At 32.5% G+C, this 18,966-nt stretch overlaps 2 protein-coding genes across 3 annotated transcripts in view; one reads left to right on the top strand and one right to left on the bottom strand.

Moving 5' to 3' along the window:
* Positions 1-1,652: 1,652 nt before the first annotated feature.
* Positions 1,653-18,774, bottom strand: slc26a4 (solute carrier family 26 member 4). Its single transcript, NM_001441661.1, has 21 exons — positions 18,622-18,774; positions 16,230-16,404; positions 15,582-15,721; positions 15,389-15,499; positions 14,370-14,572; positions 14,127-14,291; positions 13,275-13,427; positions 13,079-13,161; positions 12,662-12,809; positions 10,304-10,417; positions 8,656-8,733; positions 8,445-8,540; positions 8,141-8,247; positions 7,224-7,293; positions 7,017-7,109; positions 6,782-6,877; positions 5,966-6,202; positions 4,148-4,202; positions 3,901-4,046; positions 2,334-2,417; positions 1,653-2,242 (listed from the first exon to the last, which is right to left on the bottom strand). The coding sequence occupies exons 2-21, from the start codon at positions 16,364-16,366 to the stop codon at positions 2,219-2,221; spliced, it is 2,340 nt and encodes a 779-aa protein (NP_001428590.1). The 5' UTR covers positions 16,367-16,404; positions 18,622-18,774; the 3' UTR covers positions 1,653-2,218.
* The window catches only part of def6c (DEF6 guanine nucleotide exchange factor c), a 38,786-nt gene continuing 23,807 nt past the window's right edge, over positions 3,988-18,966 (top strand). Inside the window, exons 1-5 of one of the 2 annotated variants that reach the window (XM_087248177.1) lie at positions 3,988-6,254; positions 8,470-8,570; positions 8,665-8,767; positions 13,047-13,178; positions 18,228-18,338. The gene's annotated coding sequence lies outside the window, so the exon portion shown is untranslated. Of the gene's footprint in view, positions 6,255-8,469; positions 8,571-8,664; positions 8,768-12,987; positions 13,179-18,227; positions 18,339-18,966 lie in introns of both variants that reach the window. The other variant, XM_087248176.1, reaches the window with a different exon arrangement.

Raw genomic sequence — 18,966 nt, 5'->3', positions numbered from 1 at the left:
TAATGAGATGATGGTCTAGATAGATAGGTCAAATTTCATGTTTATCAAAGTTGAACCATGCCCGTGTTTGTGTGCTCTGAGATTGTGTGCGCTTCCAAATGTTGACAACATTTACTTTGGACAGTTCAACTTTAGTCTTCCAGGAAATGGAACAAAAATAATGCGCTGCACTTTTGTCCAATCAGATGCTCTCTAGAATGTAAAAACTCCACCCCAATTATCACCTCTGCTCTGTCTGTCTAGCAGCTAAAGCAGCCTGAAAAAAAGAAACTAATTTTTTTGTAGTTTGAAAGAAATTCTAAATTGGTAATAAATGGGTAGAGAATAATGTCAGAATTGTGAGATAAATAAAAAAATATATATATCATTTATTTATCTCACAAATTTATCAAGAAATTTCAAGACATTTCCTAAAAAGTCATCATTTTGAGTTGAAAATAATAGCAACTCATTTTGCTCTGTTAATTTCTGTCCAATCGGATGCTCAATAGCAATATATATATCAATATCAATTATGACTAGCAGCTATAGCTGTTTATCACCCCACACACACATACACACACACAAATTGAAGAATTCAAGATTGCAAGAAACATTTTTTCCTTTTCCCAGGATTAAATTTGTGATTTGGAATAAATAAATACATAAATAAACGTGATTGTGAAGAAAAAGTTAAAGATAAAAAATATAAAAAAGTTACAACTTCTTAATTTGTTATTATTATTATTATTATTTATGTATTTATTTATTTATTTATTTATTAATATTATTATTATTATTATTTTTATTATTTTTTTTTGCACTTCTAAGTTTACATCAATATCCTACATCTAAGCATATCCACATTGTGATAAAAAAAAAAAAAAAACATCAGTGATTTTTTTTATTTTTATTTTTTTACTCACAATTTGGGGGTGGGGGGGTGAGAATAAGAGAAAAAGACTTTCATTAAATCTGAATTGCAAGATTTATCTTTTTTATTTTGTATCACATTCAGTTTTGTGATTATGAGATTTATTCTTGGGCTTGTGGGGAGAGTAAAGTCTACTTATGAGATGTTAACTCGCAGTGGCCTTAAAAAAGGAGATAAAGACCATGACTCTAAAATCATTTGAATTAATATGTACAATTTTACTTTTTTCTTCAGAATTGTGAGATGCAAACTAAAAAGTCAGTTAATAGTCAGTTATATCACTGCCTTTATGGCAATCATAACTTTTTAGACATTCAGAACTGTTTGTTTTTTGTTATAAATGCTTGGAATTCTTGAAAAGCCAGAATTGTGGGATATAAATATATGAAATAATGTGAAAATCATTTAAATAATATGGAAATATAAACATCAAATTGCTAATGGGAAAATTAACAGAAGTGCATCATGTACCCTTGCAATTGAGGGTAGAATTTACAACTTTTACATGCAATTCTGGGTTTCACATTTTAAAATTTTAAGTATTGTTTTATTGCAATCACATTTGCAACATGTTACAATTGTGAGTTTACATCTGATAGAAACTTTGAACCCCAAAAAAAAAATCAACATTGTGAGATACAAACTTAAAGAGTAATTGTCAAGTACAAATCAGTGGTTCTGGAAAAGATTTGTGTGATGTTTATTCATTGCGAGAAATAAAATACAAATCCCAGTTACCTTTTTTTTTACTTTAACTTTTTTATTCCACTGTAGAAACAATTTTCCATAAACAGCAACATTTGGTACAATATTACTTACAGTTATGTAAGCTAAATAAAACAAATATTAATAATAAAATAGATACCATTTTAGTTTCTTCCTTCATTAACATCCTATTAGAGACTTAGAGGCACACTACAATGTATTTCTATTATGTCTCAGGTGATTTATTTCCAAAAATGAAATGTTCAATTAAGATGTTCAGTAAGCAATTCTTTAGAAGAAACACACATGTACTGACTATCAAAAATGATCTTCTTCTGATGCCTGTACTGATGAACCAGCCTTTACAAGTTAAACATTCTTTATATGCCTCTAAAATGAGGCTGTAAAATATTATGTAGCAACAAATGCTTTTAAACTTGTGTTTGCTCTTTTTTTTTCCAGTTCAGATATGGAAGGACATTAAATAAAAGATGACAGCAGGCTTTTTCCTTCCCACTCCATCTTCTCTGGACAAAGGTAAAGTCTTCTTAAACTCTCTATCAGCAAATGAATAGGATGATCTATCCTTTGACTCTTTCCTCAGTTTGAAAGTCCATGAATAGCCTGGGGATGTAAGAGAAACACTTGTTTGATGCATTTCTGGGAAGACAGATGAAGTTAACCGAAGCCATAATAGACAGATCAGGATGCTCACCAAGTGCTGGTTATCATAGGTCTCAATCAGGTCCTCATCGTCAGTAAATGGAAGGGGCTCTTTGTCGTCTTGCAACTGTGAGATCTAAACAAATTATATGGTGTAGTCAGAATTGTATGTTTCTGTAATATTATTATTATTAGCAGTGTTTTGTACAGTTATTTTTTAATTATTAATAGTTTAGTTTAATTTAGTTTAGTTTTGAAGTAACTTCTGATCACCAAGGCTGCATTTATTTGAACCAAAAGGTAATACAGTGTATGAAAAAAACAACTATAAAAAATAATGTGAAATAATATTGACAGAAATAACTGCATTTACATCAAAATTTCAGGAAAAATTATTTAATTCTAAAATACATTGAACACCCTGTAAAATTTAAACAAGCAAAAAATAATTTTATTCAGAAAGCATGCATTAAATTAATCAAGTGGCAGTAAAACAGATATGTTACTTTTTAATTATTATTATTAAAAGTGTTTTACAAAAGTTTAAATTGTTAAAAATAGTTTGTATTATTATTGTTGCAGTGTGTCTGTCTTAGAAAGTAGCCTAATTTAACTGAACTCATTATATAACATTATAACAAAATCGGTAAAGTCTGTTGTTACTTCACATTACATATGCCTATTTAAAGTTTTATTTTATTTTAAAAAATCAGAAAGAATTCCCCTTTTTACTAAAATTATTCCCATTTAAATTGTAAAAATATCTATAAATAAGTCTTTGTCTTAGAAAGTGACCTATTTTTTCCTGAGTTCACCCTATATATTGCACATTATGCAGTACTGAACAAAACCCTAAAATCTTTTGCATTGCATCACATTACAACTGGGTATTTTATTTTATTTTATTATATTTGATTATATTTTATTTTATAAATATTATAAAATTATAAGAAGTCATTTCTACTCACCTAGCCTTTAATTTAAACAAAAAGTATGATTTAACCAAAATGCAAATTTAAAATGTTGTAATGTTGTGAAATAATATTTACAAAACAAATTTTAATTTAATAATTATTAGAATATTTTATTTTAGGCAGGTAATGGTGTTCAAAAGTTCAGAAAGAACAGACTTTTTTGTTGAAATTATATAATCATTCCATTTTTAAATATAAAAATATTTCACAGTATATATTTTTGAAGCGTCTTTGTCTTAGAAAGTGCCCTAATTTTCCTGAGTTCACCCTATATATTGCACATTATGTAACATGAACACAACCCATTAAGCGTGTTGCATTGCATCATATTACAACTTGCCCCTTTAACTTTAGCCTTTAGCTGGGGTAATATTTCTCTCATTGAGCAAGTCAGCATGTGTCTAAACATTCCTTTTATTACATCCTGTTTTTTTGAGCATCAGGATTTACACGAGCGCCTCCAATTATCAGGCCATCTCAATAAACCGAAAATAAATTGATCAGTTATCTCCTAAATTTACAGCATGTTATCACAGAGGCCATCAGCAGCTTTATTATAAGACAATTGACACATTGCAAAAGAATTTAATTATATATTCCATTTATTTACTGTCTTCTTAATTAAACGAAAGCTATTGATTTTACCTTCTCAGCTAAAGGATTGTCTTCATATCCAATGGAGTTTTGGTGCTGGATGAAGAGAATGGCGTCGTGAACCGAGAGGAAGAGCAGGTCTCTGTTAACCTCCTCGTCAAAAAAAGACAGGGCCTCCATTTTCCTGACAAGCTCACCTGTGACACAAGGACACTTTAACTTATTCACTGTGTCCAAACCTGCCGTTATCAGGCTGGAGTTTAGCACAGAAACATATATGTGTAGAGCCAGGCCTTACCGTCACAGCCTGCGATGTAGACGCTGACCCCTATCCGAATGAATTCTTTCACCACCTGTGAGAATTTAAAATGACAAATTAGAAACATAAAGAGTAAACACACTGAAAACAACTATTCATTAGATTAACAATTACGTTGTTGCATACAATTTACTAAGGTTGCATTTAAACAAACAGATTAAGTTGAACATCAATAAATTTAATTTGTTTATTTAAATTCATCCCATATAAATTGTTATATTTATAAACAACTTTCCTTAAAAAAAAGGATAATGTGTAATCTAATGAATTAATTTTTTAAGTGTACAGACCATTATCTAAATTAGTACTATTTTCTTTTGTTTCAAATCCATAAGATGTGTTCATCTTCAGAACATTATAGAATTGAAGACATTTTGAAATCTGAGAGTTTTCTGTCCTTGCATTGAAAGCTTATCTTCACCTTAACCTCTGATACTTTGATAATCTGATAGCAAAATATACAGCAGGCTCTAAGGAAATACGTGCTTCAGCCTTTAATCTTGTGAAGCCACAAAAATGTACTTCAACATATGTTTGACTGCAGTTTCTAGGTAAAATGAACGCTATGGGGCAGTATGACACCAACATTTTTTGTATTTTTCGCGCTATTTCTAAAATAATGATGTTTACTGGGATAAATTATCAACACGTATTACATTTTACGGCAAAAAATAACAATTTGCATGTCTAGTTCAAAGTGTCTATTGGGTAACACTTTACTTTTAGGGGTGTTCATTAGATGCATGCTCATGATGACTTTCATTAAGTGTCCTTCACTCAGTTATGTCATTTTAAATGCAAAGTTGACATTGTTTGTAAATGACACAAATGTGTTCTATGTGAATGACAACTTAGGGTTAGAAAAAGCATTTGAAAAAAAGAGTTTGTGGTTTATTTCCTCTTGTCCATATCTCATTTTAAAAATGAGAAATGTACCCACAGTAAAAATGCATTTATATCATTTATATCACACATCAAACATGTAAACTGACAGAAAACCAATTAAAAACTGTGGAGCAAAACTCCAGCTGGACAATCAGTTTATGCTTTAGTAATTTATGACATCATAATGGACATGGATTAAGTTGTTACATGTATTAAAGGGGTAGTTCCCTTTTCTCCGAAATAAAAAGTCATCACCATTTACTCATACTTGAGTGTAAACATTTTAAATTTAAAAAAACGTTTTACAAACATTTACACATTTTTCTGTTTTGTGGAACAAAAATTGTATTGAAGAAAACTGCTGTTTCTTCAGTATATCTTCAGCTGAAGAAAATAACTCAAACAGATTTAGAACAAATGTAGGGTGAGTAAATTATTACTTTTTGAGTGAATTATCCCCCCAAAAGTATAAGTATAATCTGGGTAGAAGTATACATTTTCAACTTGATTGAAATCAGTTTATATTTTCTTTTCTTCATGAATGTTTGAAAAGTCAGAGCTTTCAATAGAGTGACAAATATCTCTCAGATTTCATTTAAATGTCTTCATCTGTGCTCTTAAGATGAATGAAAGGTTTATGGGTTTGGAACTCACACAATGAAAGAATGTTGATGTGGGCTTGCCAATTCAAAGAAAAGTCATTACTGACTAATCTCCGTGTTGTTTCAAACCTTTCTTATATGGAAGTCAGTGGGGTACAAAACCTCATTTGCTTTAAATGAACGGACCATAAAACATAGAGACAATTTTCAAAATATCTGTTCTGCTGAAGGTTTGGAGTAGTATGAGATTTTGGTCATGCATTATTAGAGTAAAACAATGCCTCAGCTTATAACAATGAAGATGGCATACCAGCTTGAGGGATTTGGCTGCCACCACGTCCAGGAAGGAGACTGAAGAGAAGTCCACCACCAGACTGTGGATATGCACCCTGGGCACCGACACACTGACAGGCAGCTCAGATGTCCAGTCCACCTGGATCTTCACTTCTGAGTCGGTCTTAGATGCCTGCTTTTCCATCTCATGACCCGGCTCATTCTCAAAGCCTTTGTTTTCTACTCCTAATGAGGCCACTGGTACCAAACCTGCCTGTGAAACACGACCAGATGAGAAAGACCAGAATGTAATCTCATGAACTCGGGTGAGTGCTATTTTTTTTTTTTTGTTGAGAAAAACAGGTTTCATATGAAGAGTTCAGTTGCAAAAAACTTCTAAAATTATCATTTTTCTCAGCCTCATTGGTTTATGTTAATTTTTTTTCACAATAAAGGGAATGAATAGACACTATTCTTTGGCATAAAAGTGAAATTACTGAGCCTACACACAGGAGCATGAGAAAAATGCTCAGTTTAGAAGATAGCTCACACTTTATTTTAAAGTACAATTCATGATATTAACAAAGACTTTTAGCTCAAACTACTAATTAGCTGCTTAGCTGCTGCTTATTAACAGTTAGGCAACAGTTGGGTTTAGGTATTCGGATTATTAAAGATCATACTTTATAAGTGTTAATAAACAGTTTACATCTTGATAATCTACAAATAATAAGCCAGAAATAAATGGTGTGTAATGTTACTTAAACTAAATTTCAGATGGCACGTAATGGTTTTGCATCTGAAATCTTCATAAGTATGTGATTTACAAATATAAATGTATCTCACAAAGTACCTCTGTCACTTGTAATTTTCCTTTTTTAATGAGCTTGTGAATCTTCTTTAAAGCTTTGTTTCTTTTCTTGAACACCCGCACTGCATCAAAACCCACCTAAGAAACAAACATTCACAAAAATAACCGATGCATTTAAACACATTTTAAACTAATGCATTTTTATTGTTTTTTCATATATCACACACAGACCTTTGTTGTTTTTGAATTTATAATTAGAGCAATTAAGTAAATGTACCTCATCCCTCAGCTTTTCTTTGAAGTAATCAATATTTGCGAAATAAATCGGCGAGTTGCACTTGAAAATCTTCACCCCGGGGATCTCATCAACCTGAATTTGTTTTGGAAATACATTATTATTAAGAATATAGATGTGTGTCTGTCTGTGTGTGTGTGTGTGAGTTCAAATAAATGATTATTTACATTATTAACATTTTCACCTCACCTTTTTGTAGTCTTTCATATTTTTGTAGATATCAGTGTTTGGGACATTCCCAAGGGTGGCACAAGAAGGGCTGAATAAAACAAAAAGCAATCCGATGTGATTAAAGCTTACATTGTGATGTATGTCTTTAAAAACAAATGCCAATTATTTTTTGTTTCATTTTTTACCTTTGTAACTGATGTGTGATTATTTTATAATCCTATAATACCTGTTACAAAATATGGATTTCTTTTATGTAACATTAACCTGATTCTCTTATTATTGGCCTTATTTCAACTTCATAGTTTGATTAATATGAATTACAATTGAAGACAACATTGTTGTTTTTTTACTAATATTTCCCAAGTGCTCTTTAAAGGAACGATTTCTTCAACACATTTGTAAACATTAGGTTTAATGATTAAACTCTTATAGCTATATTTGTTTGGCTTTGCCATGATGGCAGTACATAATATGTTACTAGTTATTTTGTAAGATACAAGTATTCAGCTTAAAGTGCAATTTAAATTTTAGTAGGTAAGTTAGGTTAATTCGGCAAGTCATTGGACAACGGTGGTTTGTGCTGTAGTCAGTCAAAAAATAAATATATACATATAAATTTATATATATAAATTATATATTGTTTATCTCAGCTAAACTAAAAGAAGACACTTTCACCAGCAGAGAAAATGTAATAGGAAATGCTATGAACGTGTCCTTGCTCTGTTAAACATCTCTTTGGAAAATTTAAAAAAGGAATTTAAATTTCATTGCAGGTTTAAACCTTTTACTTTAACTGTACATTAAAATGCAGCAAATCAGGTCAAAAATCAGTCATCACATGTATAACAAGTGCTAAAAAGGTAACATTTGCTTATTATCAACTAAAAATCCTAACTAGTTCTGAGTACATTATTAAGCATACTTGAACTACTTACAACTGTGTTCTGACCACTACTGTGCCCATCTCAAACACCAGACCAGCCAGCAGACCCACATCCAAACCCAGCACAACAGATGCCAGGCAACTTGCTATCCAGATGAACTGCAGAAAAATAAGGATTCATTTGCACTCATTACTACCATATAATCTCACACTATGCAAATAAAACAAAATTATTCAGATACTCCCATTGGCTAATTCAGCACAGCATTGATTAATGCTAGAACGACTTAAAACAATATTATGTTGCTAACAATACTCTCATTCTGTTCATTTATCAGACTTATGAATGTACTTACACAGTCTGTTCTGTTCTGTCTCCAGAGTACAGGCACTTCAGAGATCTGCAGGAACATGCCCTTCAGGTTGGCTATAACGATGCCAGCCAGCACAGACTGAATGACAAAGATGGATGATATTATCAGGTGCACTCTGAATATTCCTTGTATTTCAATGTTTAATATGCATATTGTCTTTTCACTGGTAAAACATGAGTTTCTACTAACAAACCTTCTGCAGAGGCTGAAGAAACGGCCCAAGAGCCAAGATCACTATCATCACCATCACAGCTGAGATGAGACCAGCAACCTGCAGCAGTGAGAAGACAGAACAGTTCAATATGGCGAGTACTGTATTCACACATTGACACAAACATGTTAAAGTACTTGTGCAAAGGCTTGTTCACTCCAAGAACTATAACTGTAAACATACAGTGCCCAGTATAAATGCAAGTACACCCCTTACAGAAATATATTTTAAACTAGCTAAATAATAAGACATCTGTATGTTTATTAGATTAGTCAGTACCAAAGCCAAACTGGGACAAATTTAAATAACTTAAGATCACGATGCAAAAATTAGTACAACCTAATGAGTATGTTAGGGGAAATTCTTTAATAAAAAGGAAAAAATATAGGTTTTGGCAGTTGAGTTTTTTTTAACACCTTATTTGTAGTTAAATGTATTATCTTTCTATTCTTAAATATGTTAGGTATCCACACTCTTATTTTATTGAATATAGATGTTTAATATAATTATATGCTGTTTGATAAACTGTTTAATAAATTATGTTGTCTATTTTTACTAAGAAATTTATACACATCTACATTTTCAAAGGGGTTTACGCCTTTATGCTGTTTACCGTAACTGTATTAGCTCTCATGCTTAATGCATAAATGATTGCCTGATTGGCTGCCAGTGCTATTACAGGTTTTCAGCTGAAAATAAATAGAATGATTAAATTTAGATTTAAAATTTTTGCTTTTTAAAACTGCTGTTAAATCCTAAATAAAGGAAAAAAATAAATAAAAACTACTACATCATTTGCTCTTCCTCGTGGTTTTAAACTCTTATGAGTTTCTTTTTATTTTGTACTTAACAAATTATTTCATACTTGTTGCTTGCATAAAATGCTTTGTGTTTTTATTGCTAATTGAAGGCTGATTATGACATGAGCTGAAAAATCTTTAAAATGTATACAATTCAATTAAAATATTTATTATTGAAAACTTTACCAAAAAAATCCAATATAAACACTAAACTTTTCTAAATTGTTATATTCTAATGTTTATTCTCCTTATACAGTATGATAACAGGCATGCTGGGAATAAAACATCTGCCTCAATTCAGTCAAAGTTCAGCTTAATACAATCAGATTTTGAGTTCACAGAACTTGTAATCAATTGTTTAGTATTGTAGTGTGTATTTTATCTTCCCAGTTATCATCCATGGCTTTAATACAGGGTATCTGCGGGGTCTTAAATAGTCTTAAAATGTCTTAAATTTCAAAAACCAAATTTTAGGCCTTAAAGTCCATTGAAATACAGTGTTGTAGGTCTTAAATCATTTTTAACAAGTCTTACTTTTTCTATGTCCGCTATAGCGGACCAACACCCATCCAATCACTAACAATATATTTCAATAAAAGTTTTTAGAAACATTTATTTATTAACTCTATTTACTTTGGTTTAATTATCTTCCTTATAATAACATTTGTTTTTTAAGTTTTAACTTGGCCATTAAAAAAATGTTAGTGTTTAGCCTTGGGTAAGTCTGATATTTCATTCATCATGGTCTTAAATTTGATGAAACCTGTAGAAACCCTGTAATACACATATAATATGTGAATTTTTTTTTTATTATTATTATTATTTTTTACCTGACTCTTTCCTCCTGTGCTCTCCTGTACTGCTGTCCGTGACAGAGCAGTGCTGGCCACAAAGCTTGAGAAACATCCTCCGAAAATGTTGCTGACGCCAAAAGCTATAAGTTCCTAATAAAAATAAAATGGTATTAAGCATAATCAGGTAGTTTTAATTATAATGTATCAATTTGTGCTTTATTTTCTTATGATATATAAGCATCAGCAGTGCCTTTATTACACTTTTGAGCATCTTCTGAACAACAAAGACACTGAAAGCAATCCTAATTGTGAAAACAAATCACATATTGCAAATCTGTCTATGAATGCTTTCTGTTACCTTTAAATTTTAAACATTAACACATTCATATGCAGTTTAGGAAAAATCCTTTATTAGATTTTTTAAGAATTTGTTATTTACAAAGCTAGAAATGAAACAAAAATAACACCTGAAAAAAAATTATAGCACAGAGAGCGAACATGATATTAAAAGGCTAACTGGGATTTATCACAAATTTGTATGCAGAATTTATTTTTAAATTCTTTAACCTAATGCTAATATTTGCGGCATTGCCAAGTTAAGAAATCTTTTTAGCTTTCTTTTGCAACCTCACATTCATTCTGATATGCTGGCTTAAAGTGGCCTTAAAAGGTCAACTAAGACAAACAAACATCAGTAGACAAATAAATTGAGAACAAACCCCAGCATCTTTACGATATGTATTTTAAGAAAAAACTAAACTAAACAAACCAAAAACAAAGGTAGCTGTACTCTTAATCTAGCATGGATTACAAATGATGTTGGCTGCAGTTTTGAACTCAAAATTGTATGTTATCTGGCAGGTTGAAGTGACCTTAATAGGTCAACTAGTTCTTTCTGGCTCTCCCTCATGATTCAGTCATTTCTGCATTTGTGGGAGAGTGCTTCTCTTACCCTTGTTAGGCTTTACAAAATAACACGCACACTCACACAAGCATAAGTTGGCCTAGTATGTGTTAAATGCAACACATTTCTTGCAAGAAGCTGGTTTTGCCACATAATCAACATAAACGCCTTGTGCCATGAAAAAATTATGTGTTAATTTACTATGCAGTTTTACATGATTGTATTTACATGGTTTGTCTACGACTATCATGGACCCACCAGGCAACTTGCCATAGGCCTAAATCATGCAAATCATGTATACAAGCGTAACTAGTTACTTTAATTAAATTACTAAGAGCAAAGTAAGAGATTACTTTTAAGTTGTAGCTAATAGTAGCTAATAGTTACTTATAGTACACTTGTCTAAAATATTGTGCATACATTCATACTGCCGCTTTGCTTACGTAGTGGAAGGGGTTGAGCTTTTATGCGCTCATGTTGGATAACGTTATTTTATTTTGGTATGTGAAAGCAAAATTCTCCTACGAGGTTGATTATCCCGCCTCCTGATAGTGAATGCGGTTATACTCAGGGCAGGTACCATTTGGTACTTTGGTCATTTATTTCACTAAACCGCAACCGTCAAACGTTATCTCGGAAACGGTTTAAAATTAAGCTTAGTAAGAAAAAAAAAAAACATTTGTGTTCCATTTGGAACGACACTACATACATATACTATGCTGTTGATGGTGAAAGTACATAAGTAGAAAGTGCATAAGTGCTTAGTGTATAGTGTGCCATTGGGGACGCAGCTAGTCATTCACACACACACACACACACACACACACACACACACACACACACACTCATACACTATGGATAATATAGTTTATTCAATTGACCTATACATCAGCACATATATTCACACTATGGGGGAAAATGGGGCACCCGGAAGAAACCCACACAAACACGGGGAGAACATGAAAACTCCACACAGAAATGTGAAAAATCGGAAATCAACAATGCTCAGGACTTGACAGTGATAACCACTGAGCCACTGTGCCACCCTTCATATCAATATATAGAATACATTTAGAGAAGTAAACTAACTGTATATATTTTTGTTATTGTAATATTTTGAAGAAAAAACATTACATTTTTAAACTAAAGAGATTTAGATTTGTTAGACACTTGCACATGCTCAAGAAATAACTCATTGTGTACAATTATATTATATGGTATTAATGAAATACAGTGACAATATTCATGTTTTGATACATCTTGTTTAATAATTCCTGTTATTTTATTATACAAAATGTGATTTAACTTAAAATTAAAGAATATCTATTGTCTATTTATTCAGTTTTGTATGGATATTAAGTAGTATTGTATAGTAATTAGATCACTTACACAAGTATTTTAAACACAGTTTAATTATGTAATTAGAAATTACCAATTTGTAAGCAACTTACTTAACACTGAATTTACTCATACTTGCTATTTTTACATACCTGGTTGCCATTGACAGTGTAATCATGCTTTGCTGCGTAGACTTTAGCCACAGAAACTGCTACTGCATAACCAACCACTGCTGTGGAGAAACTAGAGCCCAAAATACTCCCAATAAGTTCTATATTTGGTGGCTGGGGCGATGCAAACCTGAGAAAAAAACACAAAGACCCACACTTTTGCTATGAAGTTTTTTATGAAGGTTCATTTCTGGCTGCTATTGTCTTTTAAGATAACACTTTCATGTTATTATTGGTTTTTAAACTGTCTTGTCACTGTCATTGTTCTAGAGATAACATTCATGTTTATTCATGTTAAATCTGTCCAGGGACAATGATAAAAATATGTGCATTTGAAGCGACTGAATGTGCACCCAACCCTCCTCAGGAAGCAGGAAGTGCCACAGGAAGTGCTCTTACCCCCTGGGGAGGTTGTGGACAATGCTGGCGCCGTACTGGGAGTTTAGGTCCATCACATGGGAGATCGCAGAAGCTATCACTGTCTGTCAGGTCAAAAGAGGTAACAGCAATCAATGTTTAAACAAAATTATATTTAAAAGAAAAATTGATTCATGCATTGCTGTTGAGATTTGTATAGGTGAATGTTGGGACATACCACAATCACTTCTATAGGAATTGGCACTGGGATTTTATGCTGGAATTTGGTGTTGATCTCTTTCACAGCCATAACTATGGAGATTGTCAGTAATCCAGCGATCAGGTCTGCCATGTTTGCTTGGTTGATGTTACTGCCTACATCAATGAGAGTCTATATATAGAAAAGAAATAAGAAATAAAACTAATTAATAATTATTAAAAACTATTTATTTGATTTATTAAATATGCATTATCCTTATATGTTTATTATACCAACATTCCATAAATAATAATAATTTAATAAAAAATTTAATGTAAAAAAAAAAAGTTAAATAAATGAAATAAATTCTGATTCTGATTAAATTATATAAATGAAATTGGAATTAAATCTTTGATAAATATAATAAACAAATAAATAATTAAGTAATTAAGTAAATAAAAGCTCAATAGTACTAATATTTAATAGAACAAAAACTTTGCTCTAAAAAAAGACAATCAAATATAAGAAAAGCAAAATTTTCTAAGCTGAACTAATATAGTTTAAGTTTGGCCAAACAAACAAACAAAATAAAACTATATATATATATATATATATATATATATATATATATATATATATATATATATATATATATATATATATATATATATATATATATATATATGTATATATATATATATATGATTACAATATAATTTATAATTACAAGAATTTATATATTTGTATATAATTTATACAAATAATTTATAGAGAGAAATTGAGTGAACATAAACAAAAGTAGAAACATTAAAAATGAAAAACAGTATTCCAAAATTCTTTAAGCCAGAGAAAAGTGTGTTTGTGATGGAATTAATGATTTAACAAACTCACATAAGCAAAGGAGAAGAATCCGTTATGGTTGTGGGTCGGAACAGACAGTATGGTTTTAATCTGAGATATGAAGACGTGAAAGGCCGCAGCAGTGGTGAATCCACCTACCAGTGGATCTGAGAGATACCTGACTAGAAATCCAACCTGCATCAGGCCCATAGCCACCTAGATTAAACACAATTTATTTTGAGATTTTACAAGTTTTTTTAAATCACATTATCATTGTAATTGTTGTGACTGTACCTGCATCAGTCCAACCAGCACCGTCATAGTACAAGCCACCATGACTCTCTGAGCTTCTCTGGCCTCTACATCCACCTCCATCAATGTGTCCTCCACCATCGTCTCATTCACATCAGTCATGTTCACTGAACGCAGAAAGTGCTCATCGGGAGCTAAAGTCAAAACTACAGAGCCCACCATCAGACAGGTGACAGGGAAAGGACCTAAATAGGACAAAATAGGATGATTATTTTGACAAATAAAAATAGGAAAACAACAACAAACACTGTATACTACTCTAAGTATTCAGTATGTACATTTTATGTTTGCATAAAATATTAGTGAAGTTTAATATTAGGTAAGCACTGATGTATCGAATTCATTTAAATAGATCAGCATATCGTCAATAATATTAGATCAGATACTAATAATTAATAATTATATAGAGACAATAAGTTGCACATCTTTCGAATGATACAGTGCTTTCTCAGACATAAATCATTCTAATCAGTCTAATATGTACAAAGTAGCAGATGTGCAAAAGGGAGAGGGACTGGTGTGGACTATTCCCAAGCGCTGACACAAAACATTGGTTAGTTTGTGCTAAAATGTCTTGGGCAATGAAAGAAAACAGTTGCAGTATAGACATATTCAATTCTGGAGCAGTAAAAATTATAATTTACAGCAGCAGCAATAACTTTATTTAAGTTTATTAAATGAATATGCTTTATTATATGTCATATAAAGGTTGAGTTAAATATAAATTGTGAAATATTTAATTGCAATTGAACAATATTGGTTGGCCACGGTATTTTCCTATTTATGCATTCCTATTCAATATATTTGTATCCAAGACTGAATATTGTATTTTACAGTGTGCTGCACTTTACCTTCCATGAATCATTACTAAAAGTAATATTTTCTTACATACATGAATACATTTTCATGAAGTTGAATTGAATTGACGAACTAACCAGATTTATGTGGTACCTATATGCAATGTTTGCAGAATAAATTACGCAATGTATCAGTCAACCTACCCACAGAGATGTGCCTAGATGTTCCCAGCACAAAGTATGTGAGAATTGGAAAAAACGCAGAGTAGAGTCCATAGACCGGTGCTACAGAAGTCAACAATGCATACGCCACACCTGTACAAGAACGTAAGGCATTGACTACTGACAACATTGCAGTAATAAACCATTAGGGTTCCATTCACTTAATGCACCGTACCTTGTAAACAGCATACTAGTCCTGTGGTGACCCCAGACACGACATCACCCGGTAACCATTGCTTGACTGGGTATTTAGGGAGCCATTCCATGATTGGAAGAAGCCCCTTTACCTTTTGAACAGCCCATTTATCAGTGTGTCTGTGGAAAATGTATTTAACCCTTTATAAATCAAATAACATTGACATTGATTACAACATGTTTATAGAAGTCATAAAATATCAAAAACCTTGTAATAACCCCCAGTAACACTCCAGTTTTAAGGATTACATTACTCAGAAATTACATTTTCCATTTCGTTTCAATCCCAAGAGACCTCTCGTTCATCTTTGTAACACAAAATATATTTTAGTTGAAATTCAAGACGTCTCTCGTCCTCCGTAAACAGTAACTGCCACGAAGCATTCAGAAAAGTCCAAAAAAGGAACCAAAAACATTGTCAAATCATTCCATATGTCTTCATTGGTTGAGCTGTATCATATAAAGCTCCATGAACAATTTTGTGCAAAACAGTTGATGTATGATTACAGGGGGTTAAAACAACATGGGGGGAGTAATTAATAACAGCATTTTCATTTTGGAGTGAACTAACCCTTTAACATCATGGACACAGATGAAAATTGAGGTGTAAGCCTTCACATGAACTCACCCAAAAGTTCTACTCAGTCGTTCTTGCAAACTCTGAGTCTCTTGGTTTCGTCTCTCGTGCACCTGGTCGAAGATTTGGTTTGAGTAGATAGGTCGTGACACAAGGTAATCATTTTCGTGAAAACACTCGTCCATCATGATTGTTGGTAAATTCTGCTTGCGTGTGTGTGTCTAGTCTGTTTGGAAAAAGAAGTCATTAGATTTTGTATGTAGATTGCACTGAAATAGTGGGGTATCACTTTATTTAATTACTCTATTGTACATATTAGAATACATCAATGTTGTAGCTCTTTCCTAAAGCATTTCCACCTGGATGAAATGAAGGCATGCATGGCGCTATGGTGCCAGTACTCTCACTGAAGATGTTTGATAAGTGTATATACAGTAAAAGGAATTTGGTCTAGAGATTACATTCGTACTCCACAAGATGTATCGCCATCACTGTGTTGAGACATTAGGAGCCACATACACACTACTGGTTTCTCTAACCCTTCTTCTAGATGTACCCTAGTTTCCCAGGAGGTCTCCCATCCTGTTATTGACCAGGCATTGACCTTGCTTGGCTTCAGTGGGCTAACATTTGTCTTAGGCAGAGATGCCCAAAGTAGGGCCCACAGTTGTCCTATTGTAACCTTTGATTTGGCCCAGCATCCCATCTGAGAGAGAGAGTGTATGATGGAAAGGGTTGGGACGAACGCCTTTAACGCAGAGATCGTCATTTCTAATTTGACGTAACCTTTTTTGTTAGTTTTATTGCTGAGCTACAAAAAAGCACACTGAAATTAAATGTTTCCATCAAGTGTAAATGAATCTGATTATTAAAAATGTATAAACTGTCTTTTGACGGATAGAGAACTATGCAGAAGACATCAGCAAGCAAATCAAGGCAAAAAGTAGTATAATTCTGTTATAAATTTTATTGTTTTGTTTTTACTGTAAGTTCATTGTACAATGTAAAAAAATACTATAATATTATTGTAATTCTGTAATATTACTGTTAATATAAAGCAATGCTTAAATTAGGAAATTAGGATAAATTAGGAAATTACCCATGCAAATTGCCCCACCTACATTTATCTTCGGCCAACTAGCCTCAATCAAGTTTGGTTTTTGGCCCTTTATAAGAGAAGGTTTAGGCCCCAGGTTCATTTGGCTTTAGCTATATACTTGCACCTTAAAGGGATAGTTTACCCAAAAATGAAAATAAAAATCATCATTACTCACTCTTGACTTTTTCCAAGCCTGTCTAAATGTCTTTTATTGCATACAAAATAAGTTTTTTTGAAGAATATTGGAAGCCCATAGCCTTTGGCTCCCTTAGTATTTGTTTTTTTCTATCTCAGTGGCTACATGTTTCCAACATTCTTCAGAATTTCTTCTTTTTTGTTCAACAGAAGGAAGAAACTTTATTTAATTAAAAGGGTGAGTAAATGTTCACATAATTTTCATTTTAGGATGAACTATCCCCTACTTCTTCGTAATAACAAGAAACTGACTCTAAACCTGCCCCTCAACCTAACTATATCCTCTACAGTTACCTTATATCATTCAGTACTTAAGTACTTATGTGTGTGTTTTTTTTTCTAACGCTGCATTTCACCTTCTTTCTTTTTCTGGGGTGACTAGTCCAGATAAGAGACCATTTAGAGGGTCTTGCATCTCTTGTGTCAGAATTATCTGAACAAAAAGACCCCTTCTCCTTCCTCTGCCAGTACTATGTTTTTAATAGTTTTCCCTGGAGAGCTCCCATTCAGGTATTGTCAAGGCCCAACTCTGCTTAGCTTTAGTGGACTATAGGGAGATATAGCTGTGGCTATACACTTATACTTTAATAATAATTAAAGTATCAACCTAAACATATATGCAAAGCCCCCAGTACTTTGTAGGTATATTGTAGAGGTAAGCACAACAATATATCTATCAAATAAATAAAAGAGCAACACATAGACGATACAAATTGTCATTTGTCTAACCATTTCAATTTTTTTTCTTTTTCTAGAATGGATATTTCAAATAAGAGACCAGTGTGGGTCTTGCCTTCATGTGAGAGAACAATCTGATCTGCCTTTCTCTAGCAGAGCCTGCTTGTTCAGTGGACCAGCTCCTCCAGGTCTGTACAATGATCACTGAACCTATTGACATAAGAAACCACTTCCAAATTTTGGGAGGGGGAATCCAATCTCCCACTATGAATGAGGAGTTTTGTGTCCACTGCTCTTTCCCTTATCACAACACAATAGAAAACCTTATGCTAAAGCCCACTTATTTTAAATTCGAAAGCACTTTTCTTTAACCTTGAATCAAATCTCATGTTATGTATTTGAATAAATAGTTTCTATAACATTGGTCATATTCAAAATACTCAATGGCATGAGCAAAGTTTAAAGTCTTACCTGAAAGTTCCAGTTTTGAGTTTGTCAAATAGAAATTCCTCAGCCAAGAAAGGGAGCATCCATGCCAGAAGCTCAATTAAACACAATTATTGTTTACGTCTGACTCTGTGAACTGGACCAGCATCCTTCTCTTTTGTATTTATAAGCAGATCTGGGATGTGGGAGGCGTATCAGGGATTTAAGCACCCACAGGAAGCAGAAGGGAATTACATCAGAGGCCCGTATAGTTTGCATTCTACCAAGGGGTGAATGTCCCTCCCAATCTTGTTAGAAAGCCTGTGTGTCTGTTTGGTAGTAAATGAGAGTGTGTTTGTGATGGAAAGGGGAGTGAGGGGTGGGGTGATG

The sequence above is a fragment of the Danio rerio genome, chromosome 4 (genome assembly GCF_052040795.2).
Source record: "Danio rerio strain M-AB ecotype USA chromosome 4, GRCz13ab, whole genome shotgun sequence".
In the NCBI taxonomy this organism is placed as follows: domain Eukaryota; kingdom Metazoa; phylum Chordata; class Actinopteri; order Cypriniformes; family Danionidae; genus Danio; species Danio rerio.
This window is presented reverse-complemented; position numbering and strand designations above follow the sequence as displayed.

Excerpts from the sequence above, each read along its gene's own strand:
- slc26a4 (NM_001441661.1), bottom strand. The coding sequence starts at position 16,366 with ATGATGGACGAGTGTTTTCACGAAAATGATTACCTTGTGTCACGACCT. Across the intron at positions 10,418-12,661 it reads ACACTGTCAATGGCAACCAG|GAACTTATAGCTTTTGGCGT; the intron begins GTATGTAAAAAT and ends TATTTTTATTAG. Across the intron at positions 8,734-10,303 it reads GCACAGGAGGAAAGAGTCAG|GTTGCTGGTCTCATCTCAGC; the intron begins GTAAAAAATAAT and ends TCACTGCTGCAG.